The following is a 15,515-nucleotide window of genomic DNA, read 5'->3' as shown; positions in this document are numbered from 1 at the left end:
GACCGATGTATCCCACGTGGAAAAGCTTTCTCTAAATTTGAGATACATATACAATAACAACATTCGTGAAGACTTTTGTCAAGTTGATTGACGCTTATGAGAAGAAAATAATTAGTAAAACTTAGAGTAATGAGCCCTGAAGCGGTCGGTGCAGTAACAGAAATAAAAAAGATCGCAACAAATGCAGTAAGATGTCCTTGCTTGAATTACTTATATTTTCAACAACTCCCTTTCAACTTCATCAGAAACACAGTGGGAACAATGAAGTCAGTAATATCATTTTTAACATGTCAGCCAAGAGAAATGAAATTTTAAGACTGAAACTCGGACAAAATTTAACAAGTTTATGTGAAACAAAATGGGCTGCGCGCCATGAAAGCTTAATCCAGTTCAAATCTGTCATTTTACATAATTTAAGCACTAACATCTATCTCAACATGAAAAGATCTCAAGACTGCTACACTTGCATCAACATTCTTTATGCACATCTGAGTTTCTAGTATCAATGATGTCACTGATTGACAAACTAAAATTAATATTGCCATTAAGACGACTTCTACCCAAACAAAATCTCTTGATGCTAACCTGGCGAGTAACGCTGTTTCCAATAGATACCATGCCGACTTTGAAAGACAGAAGATCCAACTGCGAAGAAAGTTTTAGTAAGATCTTTACCGAAGTTAAAGATTTAGCAGACGAATTGGATGTTAAAGTGAAGTTACCTAGATTCGTGGTTAGACAGACTAAGAGAGCCAATCATTCAGGTGGACCAGAAGAATATTACAGACATTCAATCTGCATACCTCTTCTAGACAATGTTTTTATCAATTTAACGTCAAGACTACATATCACCTCATTGGAATGTTTGTGGCTATGGGGCATTATTCCCACACTCCTAACTGATTCCCACGGAGAAAAAGAAGTGGATTTATTAAAAGATTTGAAGAAAGTAGTTGAAAAGTTTTCACCTATCATGGACATTGGTGATACACAGACAAACATTATCCTGTTACCAGATGAAGTAACAAAGTTGCTTGACGTTTGTGACGCAAATGTCTTTATGACATTTAAAGTACTGAAAAGTGCCTTAAACGCATACCATTCTAACTCTAATTTTTTAAAAATTTCCCCAGAAAAGTATACCCAAAAAAAATTCATGGCCCCTCCCGAAAATCGGTCCTGGATCCGCCCTTGGTAGACTTAGAACAAAAATGCTAGAACATCCATCTTATTCCCCAGATTTGGCCACCTCGGAATTCCATCCATTTTCAAAACTGAAGATCTTCTATAGTTAGCGCTTTTTGTCAAATTCAGAAGAGAACTGCGAATGTAGCAGCATTTTTTAGGCATAACCGATCTATTATTAGTCCAGACTATGAGAGAAAATCAAGACATATACATGTAGTGATTTGGAACAATTATTGTAAAGATAAACTGAACGTAAAGACTAAGCAGACTACGAAGAAGAGGATGATAAAGAAGATAAATAGAAACTATCGATAGTGAAATGAGAGCAAGTAACTTAAAGGAAGAACCATGATAAGGCAATCGAAGTAAAACAGAAACATAAATAAGAAAAAAAGCTTCTGGAGTGTATTTTGTTGGCTACACATATTTAGGTTTTTTTTTCGATTTTTGATGTTTAATGTCAGTTCTATCTTTATTAATTTCTATATCAGTATTTATTTCCTACTGTTTGTACTAGTGTCAGTCAAAAAGTCGACAGTGAACATTATAGAAATGAGAAATATAAAGTAAAAAGTGCATTTACGAACATCATAAACAGTATTTTGAGCGTATGGTAAACTTTGTGAAATACAAAATATGCAATCTTAAGTTTTCTGTACTAGATTTAGTTCTAGTCTCGGTCATTCATACTTCAGTCGAGGTGTTTGCTGTAAAAATAGTCAACAGTAAAAGATATTCAGATAAAATGAAAAAAATCTATTTAACTATATTTTTTTAAATAAAAATGAATAACCATTTTCATCTCGTTTTTTATTTTTTATTTCTATTAGTATTACTCCTATATGAGTATTAATCCGGTCAACTTAGACATCAAAATAGTTGGCAAATAACAAAAATTGCCGGAGAGCCAAATTTTGGAGGAGAACTAGAGTTTACCATAACAAATAAAGTTTTAAAAGTCCCCATCGATCCCATGTGTGCAACAAAAGTTATTCGGGGTCAAAGGTCAAAATTTGAGATTTTTTGGATTTTTCTCGAAAACGGTAAGTTTTATCAAAAAAAAAACATCAAACCAAAGTTGTAGATCCTAACATTCTCTACAAAAATAGTCCTTACAATTTTTTTCCTAAGAGTTGCCATTCCTGAGATATCGCGATTTTAAAAGTTACTTTATACATTATATGCACAAGCTACGTATATTCATAATGTGGCACTTAAGACAAGTATAAATGCCTATTTGTGTCTCTTTTATATAATATATTATACTATTCTAAAAATATTTCTTCAAAAGATAATCAGTCCCAAACTGAATTTCCTGTATCCACGTGGCCTTGAAAAACATTTGGCTATACCATTGTTTAAAAAAGAACAGATTGTCTATTGTAAACAATGGCTACAGTATTGTCCGTAGGTCTTGTTCATATTATCTGTTTCTTTTAGTGCTAAAGGTTCAGTTCAAGTGAATATAAGTGCTTATTACAAGCGTCTACCATTTAGCAGACATTACGGACTTACAGTGACAGTGGTATTTGACGGCTACAGTGACCCGACAAAGAATATTAAAGTTGCAGAACAACGTCGTCGAACTACAAAAACATCATCGGGTTCCGAGATTATCTTTGATGATGAAAATATAACAGTTCCAGCGAATTAACAACAATTCTTCGCTAACACTAATAATAAATCTCGTTTCATTTCCATGTTAACTGACAAATTAACAGCTGCGAATATTGAAGTTAAACAAGTTAAAAATGACGCAGATGTCCTTATAATTGAGACAGCAATTGAAAAATTTAAGGCAACAAACACAACAATTGTAGTTGGTGAAGATGTTAATTTGTTAGTACTGCACTGCTTACTACAAGGACTCCAGTAGATAAAGTTATTTATTTTCTGAAACCTGGAAAGGCTCAACAGCGAACAGAGATATATTCTTCGAAAAGTTTATCGGCTTATTCCAAATGCCAAAAGTACATTTTATTTTTACATGCGATAACCGGCTGCAACACTACGTCAACAATTGTACAAAAGGGACAAAACGTCAGTTTTTAAATTATTCGAAAAAAAAAAAGATTTGACTGACTGCTGTAAAGTTTTTACAGAACTTGATTCCACACCGCAAACAATAATTACGGAAGGAATTCGCTTTCTTCTTGCGGTTTATGGAGCTCCAAAAGAAATTAGTTGTCTTGATGAGGTACCTACAGATACTTAACTTTTGTAAAAAATACGCGAAACAAGACACAAGTACAACTATCATGTCTTCCTCCAACATCAGCATCTGCTTTTCAACATTTGTATCGAGTATATTATCAAGTTCAAACATGGCTAGGCAATGAACTGAATCCAGAAGACTGGGGTTGGAAATTAATAGATAATAAAAGACTAAGTTTTTCAACCTAATAAAAATATTTGTAAATTAAATATTTTTAAAAGATTTTTAATTGAAAAACTAATAGATAATACTCTGGAACCGATTAAAACCTTACTCCCACCTGCTCTAGAAAAACTCCTTACTATTTTTTGTAATTGCAAAAAAGGTTGTAGTGCCAAATGTGGATGTAAAAAGTCGGGTTGCTGTGTTCTCCAGCGTGTACCAACTGCCAAGGTCAGTCTTGCTCAAATGTCCAGTTTAGAGTTTAGTACAACAGAGGAAGACAGACTCCTGTGATTTTAATGAAGAGACCAATGACTCAGTCACAATGAACAATTTTTAAACATCCAGCAAGAGGAAGAGGAAGAAGACGAAATCGAAGAAGACTTGACTGCTGAAGTAGACTTTCAAGAATATGAATCTGATTAAAATATCTAAAGAAATCAAAACAATAGTTAGCCTAATAATATCAATAATATAGTAATATCTAGAACTTGACCGGTATTGTTTCCTTAAATTATCCTAAAATTGTCAAAACAGTTAGTGGAGTAGGCCTACAGGCGAAACCAAGGTAAAAAAAACGCGCCAAGTACACTACCTCACAGGTGGTGTGGAAACGTGTGCAAATCGTGTATATTGTGACTCTTAGAATCGCGATATCTCAGGAATGGCAACTCTTAGGAAAAAAATAGTAAGGACTATTTTTGTAGAGAATTTTAAAATCTACAACTTTGGTTAAAGGTTCCTTTTTGATAAAACTTATTATTTTCGAAAAAAATCCAAAAAATCTCAAATTTTGACCTTTGACCCCGAATAACTTTTGTTGCACACATGGGATCGATGGGGACTTTTAATACTTTATTTGCTATGGTATACCCTAGCTCTCCACCAAAATTTGGCTCTCCGGCAATTTTTGTTATTTCAAATGTCTATATAGACCGGGTAATATGTAGCCCAGCATCCGCTTGGCTTGCATTTTTAGAAGACACGGAGGTATAACCAGAAAATGGTCCCAATAAGGTGTTTAATTTAATATTATTTTATATTTTATTAAGTTGAAAACTTTGACTTGTATAATTTTTTAGTTTTACTTCAAATAATATATGTTTAGTATATTGTTGTGATTAGTTTAAAAAATTATCGTTATTTTTATTTTAACATGGACACTAATGGACAGTTCTTTTGCTGTGTTATGTGCTGTGCTATGTTTCAAGTTATTTCAAAAAATAATTTTACAAACATGAAATAATATTCAGCAAATCTATTTAGGTTATAATCATTAATTCAAAAGTGTTTGTCAGTACTCACAATATTTTTAGCAGGTAATGAAAAATCCAAAGAACTAGTACAAACAGACAATATACTCGTTTACAATAATAACCTTAATGATGCATGTAAAAATGTATTTTGGTTATTGATTTTAGTATTATGTATTATATTTGACACTAATGATTGATTGGGCGTAAAAATTCTATCTAGAACAGTATACATGAATGTATATGTACAATGTCAAAATGGATATAAACCACTCCACTGCTATCAATCCAGATTTTTCTGGTGTAATTACATCAGTTTGCAAATAATAATATATATAAACCGCCAATTATTGAGGGGGGCATTCCTATCTCGGCTCACTATAATCCTTTAGTCCTTTATGATACCTACCCCAGGTACATTTTAAAAACGTCCCAGGTCGGCTCGAAGATTAACAGGTAGGGCTTAATACCCCATTAGTAGGTATAATAATAATTTTATCTTGGAATTATAGATTAGGGCAAATTTCTTATTAACATAGAAAAATATTCTACCCTCAATACCCCTTTCTTCAATATTGTACAGAAATTTTGGGTTCTTTACGAATTGAAGTAACAGTTTCCCTTGGTTGGAAATGTTGGACGTGGAATCGATTTCGCTACTGATACATAGGATAAAGCTTGGTTAGATGTTTGATGATATTGACTGTTTGGGTATCTGCTACGACACTGCTCATGTAGACAAAAACAATTATTATTTTTAGTTGAAGGTACACCAATGTCACTGTTTTTGCACTATGTTTTACAAAGCACGACAAAATACAGAACGATGTTACTCGCTCGACACCTCGTAGTGGAATCAATTTATCTTTCAATTAACTACTAGTTCAGTATTCAGACAAAATAAGAGTATAATGACATCTTTAAAGGCCAGTATAAGTGAAATGTTTAGTCAAAGAGGAAAATTATTATTGGTGTGTAAAAAAGTTATCAATTTAACGAACAAAAACGAAAATTAGCTTTAGGTGAAACAAAGTGGAGATGTGTAAGGGATAATTGCAAAGCTTTCAGCAAAACAATTGGAGAAAATATTACAAATACAAAACACATTACAATAATGAGTTTTTATTAGGACAAAACAATTAGTTTTTATTTTTATTGGGCTATGGATTATACATATAGATAATTATATTTATTTAATAAAGTTATTCCCATTCAATATTCCATGAGCCGAGCTGGTATATTTTGTATCGAGCAGTTTTATTCTTTGCGCCGACTTGGGACATTTTTAAAAGACCTACCTGTTTTTCGGGCCGAGATAGGCACTGCCCTATTGAGCTATTGTGTTCTTTCAAGTACTGCTTTCATTTTCATGTTATGAGTAAAGGATCCAAGCCATTATTGAACGAACGGTGGGGACATTTTATGTCAACTCTTTTGAAGAAAGAAGAAAGCTGAACTATTAACTTAATAGTAGTAAAAAGCCTTCACTTCGATACACCAGTTCCAAAGTGTCGAAAATGATTAGCTACGAGAAAACAGAGTAACAACTCGAATTTTTACACTTTGCAACTAAAATAATTACCGTTTGATGGCAAAATATATGTGAGACATCTTCACAGAACGTTATTATATAGTTGCTATCCTTTTGAACTCGTAAATATTGGTTATTGAAGCACTTTATGTACTTTCTCAAAACTCGAAATCGCCAAAATTCTGACTTCTTACTCTTTGGAACTGGTATATCGGCTTGATCAACAATTAGATCCTCTTTCCTGTAAAAATAATAAAAATATCTTGAAACTAGTACCTACGTTTAATTACAATTGAAAACTACAAAATGTAAAAATGTCTTAAATGTAAAAGTTATATTTAACAATATACGATACAGCTTATTTTCCTCTTTGCTTTTACATTTTATCCCAAAAACACCTCATCCAAAAATTTTCCTATCTTTAATGCTTAATCATCAAACTCTCATGGTGTTATGCGTGGCGGTGGTGCTGGCTAAATAGTGGCCAAGTTGATGTCTAAAGCCGTCAGAAGGTCTGTTCCTTGTAAGAGATTGTTACATACGGGTGCGTTAACATCGAAGTCCTGCTGGGTTAGGTCCATCAGTGACGCCAGCGATGTACCTTCGGGGTCTAAAAGACTTAGGGAATTTCTTATTAACTGCGATCTCTTTGAGAGCTCCTGATCTTGGTTTTGATCAATACTCATGGGTTCCTGACCAGAATTCGATCTAGGATCTAGTAACCTTTCAGTATTTGAATTGGTCATTGAGGTTCCCTGAAATTAGAGACATAGTTGATAAGTACTTTGTGATAATTAAAATGATGTTTTTATTAAATAAAGTCAGGAACTCTATTATTTTTAAATGAAATTAATCAAAGAATTAAAAAATCAGAAAAATGTGTACGGTACATTCCATGTCAAATCACTCAGGCAAAAAATTTTGGATTTCCGATTTGTCTGAAAATTGGTATATAGCTTCTGCGGGACGTAAAAATATGATATTTAAGGTCAAAAAATCTTCTTCTTTTTTCTCAAAATGTTATTTTATGCGATTTTACAGTGATTTTGTGTTTCTTTAAACAAATTTGCATTTTCTGTCGCAAAGTATCAATAAAAAACATAATATTTTAATAGAAGGGACTCAAAAAATGTCATTATATGGCATTATAATAAATTATTTTGATTCAAAACAAGGTTTTGATCAAATTTTATAGTGTATAAAACGTTAAAATACCGTTTTTTACATTTTTCTCCATTCCCAAAATACATTATCATCGATTTGGCTGAAAATTTGCCCACAGATAGCCAGAACATAGGACTTTAAGTGGTCAGAAGCATTTGATTTATTATCAAAAAAGTTACATGCAGTAATATCAGACTCAAAAGTATATTAGTCCAGTCAGAATAGCATTTGACCTTGCATGCCAAGCTGTCCAAAATTTTATTTTTCTAATCTTTAGGGGAATCAATAGTAGCCTAAATTTAATATCACGAATGAATTCCTCCGTTACGTTAGCCGTCATCTTGATTTTAAAGGAGAACCTGTTTTGTTCAATATCTCCGCTATTTTTAACTTTTCGACAAAAATGGTAGAAACTGAAATTATTCCAAATAAATCGTGTTTACAATTATTACAATTTCTTTTTAACAATTTTTGTCGTGAAGTCGATATTTTCGTGTTAATTTTACTTACAGTAGACGCCTATATTTTTGACTATGATATTGCATGTAACTTTTTTGGTATTGTAATATAATTCCAATCCTTCTCACCACTTAAAGTCCTATGTTTTGGCTATATGTGGGAAAAATTTTAGCCAAATCGATTATGATGTATTTTGGAAATGGAGAAAAATGTAAAAAAACGGTATTTTAACGTTTTCTACACTATAAAATTTGGTCAAAATTTGTTTTGAATCAAAGTAACTTGTTATAATACCATATAATGACATTTTTGAGTCCCTTCTATTAAAATATTATGTTTTCCTGATACTTTACGATAGAAAATGCAAATTTGTTTAAATAAACACCAAATCACTGTAAAATCTCATAAAATTTTGAGAAAAAAGAAGAAGAAGATTTTTTGACCTTAAATATCTTATTTTTACGTCCCGCAGAAGCTATATACTAATTTTCAGACAAATCGGAGATCCAAAATTTTTTTGCTCCAAAATTGAGTGATTTGAAATGGAATCATCCGTACATCAATTTAATTTTCTATTGTTTCTATTTTATTCGATGAGATTCAAATATTTTTTATTTAAATGCATTTATTTTAAATGTTGTACTAGAAATTTTCTAGTAAAAAATTTAAATAGAAAAAATTTGAAGAGATTCAAATATTTTTTATTTAAATGGATTTATTTTAAATTTTGTACTAGAAATGTTCTAGAACAAAATTTAAAATAAATACATTTCAATAACAAATATTTGAATCTGAATTTAAATTTGAATAAATACATTTTGTACTAGAAATTTTCTAGTACAAAATTTAAAATAAATGCATTTAAATAAAAAATATTTGTATTCTATTAAATAAAATAGAAATTTTCTAGAACAAAATTTAAAATAAACGTATTTAAATAAAAAATATTTGAATCTCATTGAATAAAATAGAAACAATGGAAAATTAAATCGATGTACACATTTTTCTGTTTTTTTTTAATACTGAGATTAATTTCAATTGAAAATAATAGAGTTCGTGACTTCTGTTATCTCTTATGAAATTGTATTATTATATTAATTTAATGTTAATTTTCTATAAAATAATCTACATAGGTATATCTGTCTCGCTCCAATCAGATTATTCCGCGACACTCTAATAAGCTGTTCAATTTGTGTGCTTGTGAATATATCAGTATAAAAACTTTTTTATATTTGTTTTTAATATGTTCTTATAACATTGTAATGATGCATAATGGTTAATAAAACTGATAGGTATATTTGTCAAGGATTTCAATAATTTTTCTTTTACTAGTTATTTATAATTTTACGAGTCGATAATTCTACAAAAGGAAAACAATAATTTAACGTATAGATTTTTTTATTTATCCAAATTTAAATAAACCGATTATACAGTATGATGTAAAAGTATGGAATAAATTCATTGTTTCAGATATAAACGATTTTTGAATGACCATCGATTGCTATAAAATACATGTGTTGGACATTACGTCATGGGTGCGTCACGTGACACCTCATTTGAAAGGGTCTCATAATCGCCTTTGCAGAGTTAACCAAAATTATGTACTTAGTTAAGTATGATGTCAAATTATGGAATAAATTCATTACTTCATAAACAGATCACATGGATGGGAGCACATAAAATCAGGATATTATGCTATGCCGACGATGCAGTACTAATTGCTGATAACGAGGATGACCTACAAAGGCAGCTCCACATCTTCAATATCACAGCTAACAAACTTAAGGGGCTATCCTAGTGTAAAACTACGAAATTCATATACTTTTTTGGGAATTTCTAAAATAAAAAGTACTGTACCAATTGTTTTGAAAATTTGCATGAGCATTTATTATAAAGATAAGTACATGTAAAACAGTTTTCATAAAAAAATATTGAAAATTAAACGATTTATGCGCCATCTACTGGCACCGTGAAAATAAAAACTTAGCTCCACTGCTACAGTGATTGGGACTAATAGTGATCCTGAAACATAAAATTTCAAAGTCATTATTGAAATATAGGTTATTTTCTATACCATGAACTAGGGGTTTTTTGATCGGATAAAAAATGTCAATTTGGCAGTTTTTGAAACTGAAAATGTTTTAGCTAATTGTAAAATTTTCTTTAAACACTTCGTCATTTTTCCAAATTTTGATATTTTTTAAAAAACCTAGTTGATGGTTGTATTTCAATAATCACTTTGAAATTTTATGTTTCAGGATCTCTGGTTAGTCCCAATTACTGCAGCAGTGGAGCTATATTTATATTTTCACGGTGCCAGTAGATGGCACATAAACCGTTTAATTTTCAATATTTTTTTATGAAAATTGTTTTACATATACATCTTTTTATATTAAATGCTCGTGCAAATTTTCAAAACAATTTGTACCGTACTTTTTATTTTAGAAATTCCCAAAAAAAGTATATAAATTTCGTACTTTTACACTAGGATAGCCCCTTAATATGGGAATATCAGTAGAAAAAACTAAATGTACAGTGATCAGTAAAGAGCCGTGTAACAAGTAATGAAATTACCTAGTAGGAGTAGAGATCACTAGTGACAGGTATATAAGAACAGAGACTACCTAGAAGGCAAGCAGCAAAACCAGCAAAAGCAGCAAGAGTAAGTGGTTGCCTCCGAGAAATCATATGGAGAAACAAATATCTGACCACAGAAAGCAAAATAAAAGTATACAAGACAACAGTGCAGTAAGACCAATCCTAACATATGCAGCGGAGACAAGAACCGATACAAGAAAGACAAAACAACAAATCAATAATATCGAAATGAAAGTATTAAGATCAATAGCGGGCATATCATTAAGAGACAGACAAAATAACAGAAGTATACGCGAACAATGCAAAACTCAAAACATTAACGGGTGGATAAAAACAAGAAAAAAAAACTGTAACGAACATGTAAACCAAATGGGACCAGAAGATTAGCGAACATCTGTAAAAACAGCAAGCCATACCTATAGCCGAAGACCCGTTGGAATGCCGCCGAAAAGGTGGAAGACAATGTACAGTCAACAACAACTGAAACAGAATAAGAGGCAGTCGCACGAAGAAGAAAAAGATAAACAGACGACTTTAAAAACAATATTATAAAACATGTCAATTGTAATTTTTGAATGACAATCAATTGCTATATTGTGTTGTGACATTACGTTACCAGGGTTGGCATAATGTAATCGAATACAAACCGAGGTCACAGGACACCTAATTTGAAAGTTCTCTTAATCGGCTTTGGAACGATGTATTATTCGAATATTTATTTCTACGGGGTTAACATTTGTTTGAAACATTTTTTTCTACGGCGTACAGATTCTTGGTAAAAAGATGTTTTCCGTTTTTCCCCACCAGAGTCGGGGGTTTTCAGGGGAAGCCCGGATGTAGGAAAAGTTACCTTTTTTTAATCTTTTTTAAGGTCCAAAAATAGGCATCCTCGGCAAAATTCAGTTTATTCGTATGATTTTTACAGGTTCAGTGGTGTTCGGCAATCCTTATTTCTTTATTTTATATTGAATATCATTCTAATATTTAATTTATTTCGGTTAGAATAAGTTTTAGATAATTTAATAATTATATTTAGTGGCTTTTCTCTGCCCTCTTTAAAAATGATGCAGAATAACCTTGTGTGTCTTCTAATTTAAATAAATGCTCAATATTAATTTTTACTCATCCACAAGCACAAAAATCGCTTTGCGCATCATGTACAAATGGACATGCTCCGTTGAGTACCTTAAGGACAGAAGGTACGACTACGACTTCGCTTCAAACCTTCAACGGTGAAAGAACTCCCGAATTCCGAACCTTTCGTGATTTGACGGTACCGTCGCACGTGCATAGTGAAATTCATGGAAGGAATCCATTAAAGGAGCAGTGATGAATTGAGTAGTCACTCTTGGGTCTGCATAGTTTACCAAATCCTAAAGAACACCAATTTTTAAGGTAAGCGATTTGCGCATAGCGTGTGGAACCAAATTATTTTTAAAGTCATTATTTTTAACAAGTTAGTTTTCATATTTCCTGCAGTTTTCACACAAGTGGCATTTTCGTCTCTGACCACTGGAGTATAAAGTAATTTTCTTTTAAAATTTATAATTCAACTCTGTTCTTGATCCAGAATCAGTTTAAGATTTATTTAGTTGTCCAGTTTGTCGGTCTTAGTGACTTTTATCTCATACAATTAATCCATGGAGTACAAGATATCCCTGTTGTTCCCCTCAACCAAAATATCTATGATGACTGTCACGTTTTGGTTGACAATCAAGGTCCTCCATAAAATTGTTTTATGTTAGAGTCTTCTGAGCTTCACCGATGAGGCATAAGGATGCTGAAATAGCTATATAGAGATGGTGGTCCAACTCTGAATCAAATATAAACAAAACCTGCATTGATCTTTTTTATCTTTTTATATGTTTTATGTTACTTTTATGAATGTTCTTATGTTTTTCCCGAGCCGTTTTTCCAGTCAATTTTTTGGTTTACCTTGAATCAAACTAAAGGGAACTATAGTATGTTCATTACTTTTTACAGAATTTTATGGATCAAAGTACCGTTCACAACTTAGGATTACTTAATAAGGATTATTAACAATTTTCATCACCAACTTAAAATGTTCCATACCATTAGATCCGCTTTTTACCCACATGATGAGCCTGTTGTCAAAATTCCTCAACCAGTCGGACACCGCAGGTTGACGTAAGATGGCTTAGAATACTAGTTATCTAGCTGTCATATTTCATGAATAAAACACTTTTTCTAGTTTTCTCAGAATAGGGAGTAAATTTCGGTTTCATAATTTGCCCCACATTACATTTAAGTAATGCCATGTCATTTCTTTTAAATCTATATTTCGATCAAAATGATTCCTTGCCGCCTTTCTTCAAATGGGTCATTTAATTCTTATCCGGTTACATAGCAAATAAGTCTTTTCCTTCTCTAATTGTTACAAAGCAGGTAATCACGGAAACAATTATGTCTCTACTATCGTATGAGTTATCATTTCATCAACAACTCATTCAAACTAAAGTTATCAAAAAAGAAATACTACCACACTTGTAAAGGTGTGTATCAGATAATGCAACTACGCATTCTTCTATTAATACTTTATTGATATGCAAAAACCAATTGTTAAGAAATTACACTACAAATTGTCTTTCTTATGACGGCACCACACTTCGCTATGTGCTATGTGTTATGCGCCTTATTCAGCCGCATAGGACGCAGTGTGGAGGGTTCATTCGTCAATATTCGCTTGATGCGCGCGCATAGCGAGTAAGCTCGCACAGCAAATACTCCTATTCGTCCAGTTGTCGTTTTTTACACACTTCAAAGGACAAATATTTGGGCGCATACATCGTAGCCGCATAACACATAACACATAGCGAAATGTGGTGCCGCCATTAGATGTACTTATTAATCAAATGATTCGGAAATATATCATATGTTATTGGTTTATACGCTTATAATTACATATTATGCAATATTAAAAAAACTTAAATTCAGTATTTAAAACGTAAGTATATTTAAGGTAAAAATATATACCACAGCTGTGACCAACTAATATTTTTTTAATTAATGTTTTTAATTTTAATTTTAAATTAATCACTTTGACATGTATGCCAAATTTCCGGTAAACGTTTACAGACTTGCCACTACTGGCGTTCGCGAATTTGTAAATATCCCCTCTACGTACGAGCTCACATCGTATACTAGTAAAATTTTAGTAAATCATATAATCAGTAGTCAAACATTATTTAAATAAAGGTTAGAACACCAGAAGTTTGTTGCCATCTTTCTGACTTTTAAGAATTTATCATTAATCATCTTCAATCTCACGAAATTTTACTAGATTCTCTTCTGGTTCATTTATGCCCGGTTGCACCAACAGATCTTAAGCTTAAGTCGAGAATATCATACGAATTAATATAATATAATTATAATATATTACGATAAGAATACCGTAATATAATAATAGATATAAATGATGATAAGGTAAGAATCTAAAATTATGGTGCAACGTAAGCGATACTCAAGGAGGCCCTATCTATAAGTAGAGCTTAGTTAAGCTGGAGCTTAAGATCTGTTGGTGCAACCAGGCATTATGTTTCTAAAACCTTATTTAAATGCTTGTAATACGTAGATATTTTAACTGAAAAATACTAAAGCTCTCTCTGACCCCCTCTATTCAATCCTGATCCCCCCGGAGGGAGTACAGGGGTCATCGTGACGCCGTGTAGGTCCAAACATCTTTGTCTGTGGTCATTTCTGTTGGCCAAGACTCATATTCCTGTAATTTGATCGATTCATCTTATTGGGGATCTTACTTGTAATCTTCTACCTTTTCTTGGATAATAAGTATTTCCGTGTTCTGCTCTCATAACATCTCGAAAGTATATTAATTCTGGTCGGTCCAAAGAATTCGTGACATTCTTGCCCAACAAAATATTTCAGTCACATCTATATTCTTTCCGCTTACCTTAGGGTCCAAGATTCACATCCGTATGTCAGGATTGGGAATATGTAATAAGCAGTTCATCTACCTCCTTTTAGAGTTCGTGAAATTTTGAGAGTCCATCCATATTTTGGTCATTTTTCCTATGGCGACTTTTATTAGATCAACGGACACTGCACACATCTTATGGAAAATATGTCACTCAAATAAAATAAAATTTACCTGAATATATTGGTCTTGAAATTACACTAATTTCATACCAGTGCGCCAACTCTGTATTTTGAATAATAAGAGCGTAAATTGATATAAATAAATCTAAAATCAAATGGAAATGTACGTGTGTCATATGGAAAAAATCAAATGGAAAAATACGTAAAGAGAGAAAAAAGATATTCTAATGCGGTACTCCATAAATCATTCTGAGGGATTAAGGCAGAGGCTTACTCTTATGTTATCTTATTGTTATTGATAATAAAGTAGGTATAATTTGGTCAGTCGTACTTCCTCTAATCCTCTTATCTCGTGTTGAGTAAACCCTTGTGAACAGCCACTAGACTAATACTATTTATGACTGACAGTTTTATGAACTTCAAAAATGTGATTTCGCTAAACTTTAATTACAATTAACGCCGTTAATAATGATAATTCAGAATTCGAGCAATGTTATGAAATTCTTTAAATTACGACACCAATATATTCATGTAAATTTTATTTCATTTGAGTGACATTATATTTTCCATAAGTGTGTGCGGTGTCCTTTACATTTTATTTTTTCCTGTAGTAACGCCGTGTTTGTGATTAATGTTCTCAGATATAAGAATATGATGTTGATATCTTTAACTGCAGACCAAATATTTTACTCTCGTTTTCAACCAGTCATATGCGTTCAATTAACTCTTCTTGATTATTTGCAAGAATTACTGTGTCATCTGCAAAACATGGGGTTTATTTTTCAGCCTTTTATTGAGATACTAAAAATCTAAATCAGTGATAAAATTTTTAATATTACGGATTTAGTGTCATTTATTTTATCTTGTGTTC

General features: G+C 31.9%; 1 protein-coding gene across 4 annotated transcripts in view; it reads right to left on the bottom strand.

Moving 5' to 3' along the window:
- Positions 1–6,612: 6,612 nt before the first annotated feature.
- Positions 6,613–15,515, bottom strand: part of LOC114349416 (hypoxia-inducible factor 1-alpha) — a 356,521-nt gene continuing 347,618 nt past the window's right edge. For all 4 annotated transcript variants that reach the window (XM_028299786.2, XM_028299789.2, XM_028299787.2 and 1 more), the window contains exon 12: positions 6,613–7,104. In XM_028299786.2, coding sequence (XP_028155587.1) covers positions 6,823–7,104 — 282 coding nt within the window. In that variant the 3' untranslated portion in view covers positions 6,613–6,822. The remainder of the gene's footprint in view (positions 7,105–15,515) is intronic.

Source organism: Diabrotica virgifera, chromosome 1 (assembly GCF_917563875.1).
Source record: "Diabrotica virgifera virgifera chromosome 1, PGI_DIABVI_V3a".
Lineage (NCBI taxonomy): Eukaryota > Metazoa > Arthropoda > Insecta > Coleoptera > Chrysomelidae > Diabrotica > Diabrotica virgifera.
This window is presented reverse-complemented; position numbering and strand designations above follow the sequence as displayed.